Below are 15,291 nucleotides of genomic sequence, written 5' to 3'. Positions count from 1 at the left end.
TTTAAATATAAATTTGTTTTATGCCATTGCCATTAGCTACAGGCCGCTGGCAGCAGGCAAATAAATTGAAATGCGTTTTTATCAATTTGCATTTACCTCGCCGTAATCTCAATCAAATCGTATACTAAATATATACTATATATATACTATATATATAGTGCTAATAGAATCGGAAATTGAAAGCAATCTCATTATGCTGAGGTTAAGTGTTTAGCTATATTGCAATATTTCGTAAAGAAAACACTTTTACGATAACCCATTTCGTTGTATAGAGTCTTTGAGATTGAAAAAATAGAGGAAAAACAAAAAAAAATCCAATCAATAAAAGAAATACCGAGAATCAATATATACATATATATATGTATATATCTACATATCTTCAAATACAAGTGGAATTCTTCTTCCTCAACTGAGGTGAGTTTGTGCAATCATCTAAAATTCATTTCAAGTGCCGTGCCGTGTGGAAATGTCTAGAATTAGCCTGGCCCACAAGTTGCACTCCCAAATTTATTGATTTGCCAGCAAAAAAGAAATTCGTCCTTTGCAGCCTGCAACTCTGCCGGGTTGGGCTCTTTGCAGTGCCACCAACTGCAACGAAAGCACAAGGACACAGCTGATGATGCGGCAATGGCTATGCCTGAACTTTCAACCTTTTCCCCACCGACCAAACATCTGTTAAATGCTTTTGCCATGGCAAACAAGTGTCTGGCCATTCGCCGACAACGGCAGCCACAGCCGCAACCGCCCCGCGGCACAATCGGTGCGTGGGTGTCTGTGGGGCCTGCACCACAAAGGTGGTGTGGACCACTTGTTAGTTATGCAGCGTGGGTCCCACTCAGCGCCAAAGAGTGGGAAGAGGGGCGTATGCCCAATTAAAAAACATGCCAGAGGGCCGGTCTAACAAGAGCCACATACAAATATCGTACGCTAGCGAATTTGAATTCTGAAAGATCGTTCCATGACACGCTGTACACATATATGTATAATGTTTTCAAACGATTTTAATCAAGTTTGGCAATATCGTTTGTGCAGTGTGTGCAGTCAAAATATCAGCACAAAATGTGATTAGTTTGAGTTGCAACTGGCCAATTCTCTGGATAAAAATATGCCAAAATATTTACATTTTCGTACTCTTCAAGCAGTTACTCTAATTGTTGTTTGTCTGGCGACCATTTGGCCATATGGCCAATTCATTCCATTGTTGACCAACTTTCTGGATATTTGCACAATTTTTATCTAAAGTGCCCAATCATGCGGCAATTAGCTACAGTAAAACTCTTGCAAATTATTTTGGGTGGAGCTTGACTTTATTTTATTTGAGCACCCATTACAATAGTTTACTCAGAATAAAAGCATAAATTTGTCTATGACAAAACCACGATGTAATCAATATATTCATAAAATGTTAAGAAAGTGACAATGTCGGAAATGATTTTAGTTTCAAACAATAAATCATGTAAACTAAACTAAATGTTGTAATACATTAATCTTGGTTGCCAATTACCCATGATTTTAATCGTCAATATATATTTCAAATTGTTTAAGACTAATTCATAAAGAAATATTAAAAAACCATTACTTTTCATGGCAAAAGTGCACTTTTTCCAATGGGCAAAAGTATTTTAGCAAACATAATATGAAATTCTACTCCATTCTCTCCCATACGATACTCAAGTAATTTAACACTAGAACGATTTTGCCGGTTGTATCTATCAGTTGTGCGCATTTTTGTAATTTGATAGAGGTTAGCAGATAAGAGGGGGAAAACTGTGTAAATCACATGCCAAAAATGCTAACGGGAACGTCAGTATTCCATGCGTATATCCAGGGCTGGATTTCGAAGAGTGATAGACTAAGATACTAAATAGGTAGGAGCCCTGCCTCTGGAAGGTGCCGCTTACCCTCATCTTATCTCTTTATTTGATTTTATTTCGCCATGAGCTCATCGTCGGCCTTTCACAGGTAAATATCAGCAACAGCAGCAGCATTAACAATGATCTCAAATTTCCAGTTAACTTTTGGGGTGGCTGATAGTCAACCCCCAAAAGAATGAACCCAATAACATTGATTTCCCATTAAATACCATCATTTTTTGGTTGTTTGGCGCGTGTTTTCGATTTATACAATTTTAATTGCTTTTATCGTTTTGTAAATAAGTTTTTCTGGATTTTAAAATTGCTTTTAATGGTTTTTACTGTGTGATTTTTTTTGTATTGAATTCTCTTCTATGGCTGCCGTGGCTCGTTTTGGTATTTGCATAATTGCACTTATGAATATAGGGCTCAAAGAGCCATAATGGAGCCCCTTTTCAGTCTACTTGGTTGTCGTGTTGCATTACTCGCTGTGGGGAGTGTTCGTTGATTGGTTATATTTTTTTTGTGGTTTTCCTTTGGGTTGGAAACTAAATTTTCCTCTTTTGTTTTTGTGGTTTCACTACCTTTACTTTTAATTTGCGTTTACATGAAAAAGGGGACACTATTAAAGTGGAATGTGAGATAGAGACGAAGCCATAAAGCAAACTACTAATCGAAATGTTTAGAGTAAACTCCAAATAGGATGAGTTTTTTTGAGAGTTTATAGAAGGTAATTTCTCAGGGCGTTTAATTCCCCTCACTGTAATTAAGATAACCATTTATTGCACAATTTACACTTTGTGATTTTATGTATAGTTCCCCTTCCCTTTTTATTTCAGGCTAAATTTATGCCTCTTGCTTCCATTAATCATTAGATAAGAACCAAAATTATAATGGGTTGTCAGCATAGACCCCTTTTTTCCACAATCCAGAACCATTTGGAATCATGGGACCCTAAAATTATAGAAGCTGCAAATGTAAATTGTGGCGAAAGTAGTGCGTGATATTTGTCGTCTGGCATTTGAGTTGTTTTTTTTCTCTCTACTTTTAGGTGGTATACATATACCTATACATACTTGTACATTTTTATGTATATACCTACTTAATGAAAAATATTCGAAAATGTATAAAAACGTACACCTTCAAGGTCGGCAACATCGTAAAAATTCTGTTGTCGTGTGTTTAAAAGAAACACATTTGTTTGCCATTAAAGTTGAAAGTGTATATAGGTATACAGAATGTGCATATGTATATTTGAATGTATTTTCTGAATTAATCATACGGTGTTTTTTCTCTATGACGAAATACTATTTGGACTTCTTATTCGTTCATGTCTATATGATTGATAATTCAAACGAAATATGTTGATTTTTTATTAGAGGGGTAAAATGACAGATGACAAAACAGAATGCAGAAGACAAATGCAAATGAAAGTGCCAAATGAAGATGAATGGTTGAAGGAATACCGAAAGAATTATACATAAATATGAGAGTGCATAATTTAGTCGAATTTCCAGTTAACAACTGGAGCTGTCAAAAGTGTTTGACATTTTGATTTAACTATGACCAAATTTTGTGTGTTCTTTAGTAATAGTCACCTGCAGCATTTGGCGCGTAACTAATTTGACTAAGCAAATAGAAAGAGCTTGGTGATACGTGCATGTTGTTTGGAAGGGAGTGGTGGTGGGGGGGGGGGATATTGTTTTTGAAGGCCACGCCTCCTTTCGTCACACCAAAAGCGTATTGCAACGCTACCCGGCCTTTTGTGTCATATCAGCGGAACTTCATCAACTGTCAACCGGGGTCACAAAAGAGGGCAACTGGGCGGCATGTGACAAACACGCCATGGCATGACGTTAAATTTTTATGCGTGTTTAGCCAAAGATTCAGTTTCCTAGCGACAATTAGATACTCTATACATATATAGGTACAGAAAGATAAGAAAGTTGTAGAAAGTTGTCACTTTATCTATGTACAATGATAGATCAAGTAAGTTTTGACTTTTACATACATATATTTTGACCATTCCAATTGTGTAGTTTATGTTACCCTCCTTAGGGTTAGGGCATCAAGAACAGCAACAGAAAAGAAAACATACGAATTTGTTGCAGTTTCAAGTGGTAGGTGTAACCATAAGTTACTCACGCAACTCACAAGAAAATGAAACTTCTCTAGATAAGCCTAAAGATAGTGACTATTGTATACATACTTGGACTAGAACCATGTATGTATACATAGTCCATATGTACCTACAAATTACAAGCAAAGTCATGGGGAATGGCATCAACCATGGAAAAACGTATTGCACACCTATCACTTCTGACATGGCATATCTATTAAGTTAATTACTTAAATTAAGTATTTGTCATAAAGCAAACACTTTATAACTACAAGCCAAGATATTTAAGATGCGAAAATCGTTTATCCATAAGGCAAAAGAATGCAAAAATAAAAAAAGATATATGTATATATAAATCATCATGTCAGACCTGACAAAATGCATTATGGCCAACTGTATTTTTTATCAACATTTGGTATTTAAGTTAAATAAGGCGTTATCTAAGCTATAACCTTGAATTGCTATCATACCCATCCACCGAATTACGTCATGTCCAAATGTTGTCCAGCCCCACATAGACCCAATGACAACAAAGTGTCATAGAGACTTTTGGGCAGCTTTTATTGACACAGAATTGAAACGCAAAGGTAATTAACTCAACCTTTGAGCGATAAAAAAAAAAAAAAACAACTAAAATAAATATTTCCAAGCCATGAGATACTCGTACTTATTTTTTTTTATATCAAAACTAATTCTTTTTTGTTATTGTTTTATGATTTACTACCAGGCTCAAGAAGGCCCTTGGCCACTTTAATAGCCTGATGCATAAGTACCATAAGATCAGCTATAAAAATAGCTAAAGAAAATATATTTAAAGAACACACACACACACACAGAGATATGTTTAATACAAATAAACTAAAACATAATTTTCACACAATTTCACCTTCATGAAGAATTTGATCGAAACATATGGAGAAATAACGCGAGAAAAATTCGAACATTATTTTTCGAAAAAATTTGTTAATTATTTTTTATAATTAAAATGCCATTTTTGCCATTTCTCCTCCGCCCGGAATGCCACGATGATGTCACTATAATGTGTTATAAATTAGACAAAATTTTCAAATGTCTGCGTAGGTGTTGAAAAACAAAGGCAAAAACTAAGGGGAAATTCAATAGTTTCTTTGTCGGTACTTGCCAATTTTTATCACGCATCTATTTGATTAGTTTTTTCTAGTTTTTATGCCAAATAAAGTGAGGGAGCAACAGAGAGAGAGAGAGAGGGAGAGACTCGCGCCGGATATTAAGCGGGTTTTTATTTTATTGAAGAAACATCGAAATAATCATCATAGAAACAAAGTGCGCTGAACTTTTGTGGGGGGTGTGTTTGTGTGTGTGTGAGTCACAAGTAAATTGTTTGTTTGCCTCTTTTATGGGGTCTCGTAAAAATGATTTCTATGTACGAAAAGTACTTACAAATATACAATTTCAAGTTTAGATGTACGCCACGTGCAATATCCAGCTTATTAGCCCAACAAGCTCATTATGTTGGCGCCAAAAAATGTTTGATGTTTGCTGCTTCCTCGTTAAATATCCAGATTAGCTGCATATAGATACATACATATATGTATACACATTATGATTGATCTGTTTTTGCGACTACCTCAAAAAAAATAACGAGAGATGCCGAAAAAAAAAAACAACACTAAAGCTGCTGTGGTGACCTACATTTATTTATTTATTTCCAATATATATGCCTGACAGACAAAGGAAGGCATAATATAAGCCAAGACCTTTCTCACAAGCTGTCGACTTTGTGATACCTATTAGCAAATATTTGTCATCTAAATCATACACCTCTCTGCCAACAACTAAATCATAGACCTACCTTACCACATTGGCTTTAACCAAGGTCTTCTTTGTCTATGGATAGCTTTTGCCTATTCGCAACAGGGTATAAGCGATGCCATGTCGTTCTTAGTGAGTGAAATATTCATACTTATTCATGTTATTCTATTCTATAGTAGCTATGTCAAATGTGACAACGATGACGTCGTCGATGCTTGGCAACTGAGAACAAAACAAAATCGAAAGAACTGCTATTAATTCAGACTGACATAGGCGCAGCCTCCGTCTGTGTCCCCTCCCCACTTCACACAAATTTATTGTTTTGTTTGTGCTGTCAAGTTGACTTCATGATCAAATTCGCATTGTGGTACGCCGCGTATACGTAATGCTGTAATAGCAAGTGCAGACAGGTCGCAGTGTTGAACTGGGTGGGCGTTTCTTTGCATTTTGTATAATTATAGCATTAAAACCTATGCAAATGCATTCATTATTGTTTTAGAGAAGTGTTAATAAATTACTTGTAAAGGTTTACTATTTAAAGTCTGAGACAATTAAGTGCTAAATGTTTTCTAAAGTATGAAATTTTCTTTTAGTTATCCAAAATATCTAAAATTTTAGTATAAACGAAAACTATTTACCGAAATGGCACCTAGACTTATATTTGAGTAGACTAGACAAGGCTTTAAAGTCATATGGTTAAGTTAATTACCATCCACATTTCACGTCAAAACAAAAAGCAGTTGTCTTCTATGACTTGCAAATTTTTGACCACAATAAAAACAAAGCATTTACTTAACAATTTAATAGTTTATATTTGGATAATGTCTTTAAGTGCACTCAAGCTTGTCGAGATAATTAAAAATTTTGTGCAGATTTTCGCTTCATCCTATTTGACATAGACTTTGTCATCCGTTGTTTCTTCTAAATCCAAGGGCAACCAGGGGACAGAGAGTCAAAATGACAACAATTACATAATTACCAACTTGTGTTTGACAATTAACCCAGCACTCCAAACACAATGATAATGGGATATCATTCTGTGTTAGTTTCCCGCGTGCCGGCAATTTGTTGTTTTGATTGATGACACTCGAATCGAATTAAACATTCGAAGGGTATTCATATAATGTCACCAGATTCTTCATTACTGTCCTTAACATCCAATATTTATGCTCATAAATAATGGTTTAATGGATTCTCAATTGAAGGTTGCGGTTACAAACAAACATTCTAAGGGTTTTTTTTTTTTTTTTTTACTATTCTGTTTAAAGTGAAGGCCATTTACAGATTTAAGTCAATAAAAGTCTATTAAAAATGCATAATAGTAACAATTCTTGGAGGCCTTTTTTTCTCTTATGGAATGGGTTATCGATTGAGGAAGTGATAAAGTGGGCGGGGAACTGACTAAGGGGTGGGGTAGACATTTAAAGCGCGGGTCATGCCAAGTTCAATGATTATTAATCAAATGCCACTTTAATTATGTGACTGTGTCTGCGTGTTCTACTAGTTATAACTCAGATCCGACATCTTCTGACTCTTTCCGTCTTTGGTCTGTGGCTTCAATTAAAATTCGTTTCGCTTGTGGCAGGCATTTTCGATCAAATTGAACAACTAATAATAAATAAAAAGAGTCAAAAAACCAAATTGAACTAGCGTTTTTGGCATTAGAAAAGACGATGCAGGCATCACCCTTTTTCTTTTTCGTTTTTTTCTGGTTCTTAATCGAATGTCAAGTATGAATCCATTAATGAGTCTTCATCGCAGACCATTTCATTTTTGATGGCCTTTCATCGACACAATTGAAGCAATTTCAGTGTAGATTCTCTTGTTTATTACATACAATAAATATATGTATGTATGTGTGTGTGTGTATGCATAATAAATTTTGGTCCGATTTTGGTAAAGCAATTTGTATCTTCGAAATTTCTTTCAGATTCCTCTTATTGCAGTCCATGCTGAGCTTTGTTCGTGCTCGGTTGATTCGGGTTTTGGTTTTTTAATTCAAATACAAATAAAAAAGAAAACAAAAAACATAAAACATAATTCGTGGGTGCTTTTCGGTTGGTTATCTTAACGGTTCGCGGTGTTGGCTCTAAACACTAAGTAATTTGACATTGAACTTGATGCTCAATCTCTATCAAACAACAACAAAAACCAAATACAAAAAATGTCAATAAATTTAAAACTGGCCAATACAAACAACAACAAACACAAAAAATGCATGCATTTTCATCGTGAAGCTCGTAAACAAGTTTTTTTTTTTTTTTCTTCCCCTTTGTGTGTTTGCATTGCAAATTAGTTTTCAATTTAAAGCGCAAATATTGACTAAATGACATCACAAGACCCAAAAACTAAAAATTTGTTGTTATTTGACACAATATTTATTATACAATAAGTGTAAATCTTAACAACTCACGAAGACAGTTTAAAAGTAAAAAATAAGTCCCTTTACAATAGCTTCTACTTTATTCTAAAACAACATATGTATTTCGCTTAATTTGTGAGGTCATGGAACTCAAAATGACAACAAAAAAAAAAAAGTCAATCTAATCTCTAAATCCATAAAAAATTTTATTAGCCACTCTCTATGCGGAATTACAAATCTGTTTTATGACAATTCCCACATGATCTACTTTAAAAAGTATTAGAATGTATTTGAATAATGGCGAATGAGAAAGTGGGGAACATTTTTTTAAGTTAATGGATAGTTTATTTGTCAAAAATTAAATATTTTCTGACTCATTGCTTGAATAAAGTTTTTGTACTTGATTTCCGATTATTTACACATTAAATATTTAACTAACAGAAACGAATTGAATGATTAACTGACCTTAGAAGTTTGGCAAAACCAACTGAAACAGATGGCCAAAATGCAACCATGAACTTGTCGTCACTTTATATCATAAATGTTTTAACATTTTTTGGTTTATATACCATTTAAAGAAGATTATAAGTAAAAGTAATTAAGATTTAAGGCAATTATTCTTATAGTCTTTATAATGTAATTAAAATGTTCCCCTTTTTTTTGCTTTTAGGCCATAAAACCAAATATTACCGTTGAAGTATTAAGTAACGCCAAAACTAAAACAACACAAAACTAAAACAAAAATTAAAGCCAAGTCAAGAGGAAAACGCGAATTCTCCAGAATTGCCACGAGCTGTATACTGTAAAAGGATTGAGACTCATAGCCGTCGAAAAGAACTTTTAAGATAAAGTTCGAAAACATTTCCGTACAGTGGGAAGAGAGTGGGCTCGTCTCCTCATTTGTTTACAGAGGCAACAACAATGCCATACGGACTCGCCGCATACCACAATGCACTACCATAATCTCTTTCTCTCCATAAGGCAGAAAGAAAACAATATTTTGAGAGTACCAATCGTTTGGGTTGTGCAATCGCAGAATAAATTCAAATAAATAGAAACGAGAAACACTAAATCTTGGCATAAAAATAACTAAAAATCGAAGAAAGAACGCGGAAGGGTGCTAAGGTGTCGAGAGCATTGGTCAGGGCAAGAGCCTCGCATCCACATACACATACGAGCCTTAAAAAACTACATCCAACAGCCTCCCAGCACGAGTGGGGCAACCAGGAATAGATATATACAGAGCATAGGTCGTGGACAAGTCGTTCAAAGGCAATCGCCGCATCGAGGTGTATACACTTGGCACCATGGAAGGCGGCTACGTTAACGAAGGTGAGTCCCCATAAATCTTTCAATCCGATATCGAACTAACCGCAATAGCTATAAGTATTTGAAGTGCTTTTTAATTTTCCCAGTTATTAGATAGCTTTCATGTCTTTAATTTTATGGGCTGTGCTATGATTTCATTGCACTTGCAATTAATTAAAATGATCAAAATTTCTTAATTTCAAATATTTACATCTACATCTATACATAAACATATATGTGTTATGATAATGTTTTATTTAAGTTAACGTTAAGCGATTTTTGTTTAACCTGATATTTGAATTTTGAATCATATTTTTGTGATATAAACAAAACTTTTGCGTTATGGTATTTAAGAAATTTTTTGGAGTTCTATAAATTTGTCCGCTCAATTCATTTTCAAATCGTTGGCTTTGTAATGAGATCTTTGCTATCTTTTAAACGATATGAAAAAACGGATAGGTCTGAGTATTAGAGTTAGTATTTTGGCGCCTGTTATTGGCAGTAAGTCAAATCGTTAGAACTTCTGAAAATTCTTGTTACTAACAAGAAAATATAAATAGTTTAAGTCCAACCACAAAGGAATAAAAACTTGTAAGATTATGAATCGTCCTCGAACCTTCTCAAAAAAGGATTCTTCTTAATTAAAAAGATCCCCAAAAACAACCAAATTAAATAATAGAAGACCCAAGAGAGTTAATAGTTATTTATCTATTATTTTACTTTTTCTTTTTACTTATTCTTGACTAATAATCGTCTATATGCCATTATGGCTGATTGTGAGATTCTTGAGTGAAATCAATATGGAGTACATATGTTGAATTTTATATATGTATGTAGCTGATCTTGTTTTCTTGCTATTTGCCATGTTGATTTGATTTATGATTAACAATCAACAGCATTTAAATATAATGTATTTCTTGATTCATTTCTTGTCGTTCGCTTTCTTTTGGCACACCTAAAAATATTGCTTACACAATGCAAAAATTCATTCACTATATTGCCAAACGTAAAATGCATTTAGCTACAAAAAAAAAAAAAAAAACAGATAAAAATTTGACTTTGAATTTTGCATTTGAGAGAAACTGCATTGGGGCAAAGGCATTTTGTTATGTATTTTTGCACAATGACACCAAAGGTAAATGGATCATCAACACACATCGACAAAATTCATTTTCATTTCAATAAATTAACTAAAAGACATAAGACAAGTGTGAGAGCTTCATATCAGTTTTGACACCAAGAAACCCAAAGCGTTTGGTCTTAACACGATTGTATTCTATGTTGGACTGTGTAACGGACAGTTCACTCACTATTAGTCAGCGAAATGAGCCGATGCATCTAGATTAGCTTATATTGTATATTTTATATATGTAGACTATTTTGTTTTGGCCATATTTTCTTTAGTGTATATATAAATAGACAATTACGCTACCTGACGCAACTTGCGGACAAATGATGATGAACTAATATTGAATTCTTTTAATGCCTTACCCATAATGCGAGTGCAGAGGATTCAGACGCCATTATGGGCGTGGAAAGTCCAGGTAAATTGAATCATTTGTGGATTTAAGTGCCATCTGCCATAAAATGTAATATCATGTCATATGTATCTATCACTCAATTATCAAGACGAGATAATTGTTAATTGGGCGTAGAGGAGAAATGTTTTGAGGCGCAGCAGGCGTCGGAGATCGGCTAGAATTGGGGGCGGGGATATGTCATAAAAACTAAAAGGGGGCCAATCAACTTGTGATGCTCAATTACACAGAGTTGAAATGATGATGACGACTGGTTTGGCTATCCACTTATTAAATGATGGGCATTCGAGCCGGTTCTGGTGTCGCCCACATTGTTTCAAGTGGTTTGAGTTCGAGTTCTCTTTATAGGTTCTCCTGATCGTTCAGATCTAAGGTCCGTGTTGATTTTGTAACATTAATTTGACTTTGTTTTCTATAAGCGGATTAATAAATGTAAATCACAAACAAAATTGGTTATGAATAAAAGAATATTTAAATTTTGCACACCAAATAACAAATACGCTAACAAAAGTTTTAAGATGATTGAGATAAAAGTTGATAGTTAAGGAAAGATTATTTATTTACTTGGTCAATTTTTAAGCTTTCTGAGAGTCTTCTTGAATTGTAATACCCTTTCCAAAGTATGTATGTAAATGCATATATCTCAAGTAGTCAACGCTTTGACATCTGTCTTCCATAAAAGACAAATTTGCTGATGTTGCTGCTGGCCAACCTTATGCGAATTTTAATTAATATTCATTTAGGCAGCTGGAAAAACTGTCATCCATTTGCAGTGCCATTTACATACATTCCTACATATGTACATATGTATGTACTTCCCTTTTCTCGAAATGAAATTTAGGGCATCAGCATCAACAACTGACAACTGGCTGGATGATGTCATCGTCAATGAAAGTTTTTTAAGGATCCGCCATGGTTGCTTGACTCTTCTTTTTTTTCTCGTCTCATTGCATCTTGATCACGTTTTGCCAAAAAAGAAAATAATAAAAAAATAAATAAGAGAAATAAGAAACGAAGAAAAAACGAAACTTGAGGAACAGAGAATGAAGATAAATTTGTAGTTTTGTCGAAGACTTAGCCTTCATTTCGCCTTTTTGTATTTGATTCTGGGAATTCCTTTATGCCAGGCAGAGCATAATAAATTGCTTTGCTTTGCCTTCGGTTCAACTTTCTGGGCGTCTTGATTTTTATGGCTAAAAAAAAGAGTTTTGTTTGCTGAAGCAGAGTTATTTTAAAAGACCACAAATTCTTTTTGTTCTGCAATCTTAAAATTGCATACGCAAAATATCGCACCAGAGATTCTTCTGTTGGCAAAGTCTCTTTCAAGATACTCTATTATATAGATAGATACTTTATTATATAGTACACAAAATAGTTAAGTCTTTTGTAAATACAAGTAGTGTATCTAGTTGATAACTTTGTTGGTGGAAATCAAGTATTTTAAAGAGAAAATAGGATAATTTGAGGGAAAATCATTTGTTGCATATGGAAATTGAACAATTTTAAGCAGTAGAATCTATTATATTTAGCTTCTATATATGGAAAATGTATTCCTGGTCTGTCTACCAAAGTTTGTATTCTCTTTCAAGTTGGCAATCTTTGTTTAGTTCATTTATGTAAACAAATTCATTGGAATTCATTGTCGAATAGATGATTTGTCTAAATGTCCCAGTCATTTAGCCAATTGAACAACGAGGATCCGGGTTCGAGTCCTAATCTAGTGGATGTAGTTTTCGCCTAAGCTGAAAGCCTTAGTTTAAGTTTAAGTCTCTAAAGAAGTTTGGGAGGGGGTCAACTTGGCTTTTACTTTCATTTATAGCACACCTAATATGCCCTTTTTTAAAGGGTATAGATAAAGCTGCAACATGTATGTATACAGTGAAAAGATATTAAAGTAAAACAATCTCTATGTGATATCTCTATATACCTAGAGATATCTTGCCTCAAACTACGTCATTTAAATGAGTTTCATTTGCTTTTTATAGTCTCTAAGGTCGATCACTGAGATTTCTAAAAATTACACATTTGCATTTAAATTTTCAGCTAATAAGTCGACACCTGTATAAATACTTAGCATTTCTCTTACATTTTGCGGAATCTTAGTCATCTTAGTTGATCTTAAACGAAAGAAAAACACGATCTAAAGAAATAAAATGAAATAATTTATCTTAATGGCCAAGACTAAAACCATGTAAATGAGGTTAAGTGATTTTCGTTGTAGATTTCAAAACTATTTGATTCCAAGCACCAAACTTGGCGCTAGTTTGACATGCAAAATTTGCTAAAATTATGGCCTAAAGAACCTATGCACAAAGAGTGACCGGAGGCGACAGCACAACAGATCGTGAGTTAGCCACCGTCTCGGTTAATTGGAAATGCATCAAAGTAAATGACGATGAATGCCAAGTGATGGTATCTCTGTGATGTAAGGCTTCTCCTGGAAGCCAAATCACGTAAGCATTTGAAATGCTTTGATTGTAGCTTCAAATTGTCGGTTACCTGAGTTGCATAAAGCATAAGCCAAGAACGGGGCAAAACATTTCTCATACATAAATGCGGAACAGATGTGAAGGTTTCCTTCTATTTTTTTTTTGCAATTTATTTGAAATAAATGATCTATCCATCACATCCATCTGCAAGTATGTACCTACGTGACTTCTATTAACGGTGACAAGGGAATTAGTTAATATTTGTTGAAGTGCGTTCAAAAAACTATAAAAAACACACTCAAAAATGGGGGCCACTTCCCAGTAAATAAACACACTTGATTCACAATGCTGTGGATCAAAGACTATGGCCAAAATCCGAGTGGTTTCTAAAGATATTCATTATTTAACCAGTTCCATTAGCAGCGAACCTCTGGCAAATAGTTTTTGACGGTGTGCTAGAAATAAATTTTCGCATGAACCTAAATACTTTCACGCAAAATGTATGACAATGTCAGTGCCAGGCTGAAAAACAAAAAAACAGAAAGCAAAATGAGAGCAAAATTATTTGGCTTACAGCCAAATCAGCCAGCGATTAAATGAGCATCATAAAAAATCAAACTAGACCCAAAATAAACCAACAACACAACCAAACGTCAAGTTCAAAAACTACAAAAATAATAATAATGATAAAAAGCCAACAAATTATGTCGAATTTCCGCTTTTGCGTATGTGTGTGTGTGTGGCGACAGTTTAATACCACCGAAGGACATTCCACATTCTGCAACGAAAAAAAAAACTATTTAATTATATGAAATTATTGTTTATGATCACACTAGCCGCTGGATATTTAATAATACATTACTCACCTCGTTTAACAAGCCAATTGACGTAATGATATGGGGAGGAGGGCCTATTAATATCTTGGTAGAGCAATCGGTATCAATAGTGTAAATTGGCATTGTATGGGCGGGTTGAGTATTCTCTCTCCCTTCCAGCAAAGTTAATATTCCCATTCCCTCTGGCAAGGGCATGAGTTTTTAAAGATAACAAGAAAACTGTAGAAAACTTCACTTAACTAGGTAGTACAACAAATGTTGTATTGTGAAAGCCCACAAAGGGGATCTTTATCAGTTGACTAAATCGGAACACTTTTGTCGCATTTACGTCATCAGCAACTCGAAGGGCCGCTTTCTTCCTCGAACTAAAAGTGGTATAGGTATATATGGTATATCTTATCATTTCCATCGAATCAAATCTACAAAGCGACAGACAATCGCTTTGTCGTGTTTTGCTTTAAATTTCGTTAATTGTTGCCAGTTGCCCGTTGCCTTCTTTCTTCTTTCACTTCACACCTCACCATTTTTTGGAGAGTGTGTCATATTTAATGATAACCCATTTTCTCTCCCACCCATTACCCAATTCGAAATTGTGGGTGTATATATGGGTTAAATAAACAACTTCTGGTTTTTACAAATAAACTTTTGTTTCATTTGGTACTCAGATTTATGAGTCACATTGATGCGCAGCGAACGATAGGCTTGATTAAATTTCTTCCTCTTTGATGAAAAGACTTCAGAGAATATACAATATGTGACCCATATGATCGAAATGTTTTGGGAAGTTCTAAACATTTCATCATGAAGATGGTTAAAATAAATCAATCCCAATAAATAATTTAGCGGACTCTTTCTTAATAGACCGACCTTAGAGACATGTAAATAGAGTATATAGTAATCCCATTCCATATACGTACATATGTATGTATCCCAACTATGCATCAATAACTAGTAGTTGGAAAGTTGGATGACCTTTTTGCAGAAACGTGTTTTGTTTTGTTGTAGGGAGCAGACTTTCCTCAGTGGCATTGTTTTGCATGATTCTAATGAAGCAC

The 15,291-nt window shown here is 34.4% G+C and overlaps 1 protein-coding gene across 4 annotated transcripts in view; it reads left to right on the top strand.

Annotated features, from left to right (window-relative positions):
• Positions 1-15,291, top strand: part of LOC137582779 (aminopeptidase N) — a 28,025-nt gene that overhangs the window by 408 nt on the left and 12,326 nt on the right. For 2 of the 4 annotated variants that reach the window (XM_068297456.1, XM_068297459.1), the window contains exons 2-3: positions 8,796-9,457; positions 10,942-10,977. In XM_068297456.1, the coding sequence (XP_068153557.1) occupies positions 9,433-9,457; positions 10,942-10,977 (61 nt within the window). In that variant the 5' untranslated portion in view covers positions 8,796-9,432. Of the gene's footprint in view, positions 1-335; positions 415-8,795; positions 9,458-10,941; positions 10,978-15,291 lie in introns of those variants that run through there. The other 2 variants (XM_068297457.1, XM_068297458.1) reach the window with 2 other exon arrangements.

The sequence above is a fragment of the Drosophila tropicalis genome, unplaced genomic scaffold, assembly GCF_018151085.1.
Source record: "Drosophila tropicalis isolate 14030-0801.00 unplaced genomic scaffold, ASM1815108v1 contig_859, whole genome shotgun sequence".
NCBI lineage: Eukaryota > Metazoa > Arthropoda > Insecta > Diptera > Drosophilidae > Drosophila > Drosophila tropicalis.
The sequence above is the reverse complement of the archived record's forward strand: the minus strand, read 5'-3'. Positions and strand labels throughout refer to the sequence as shown.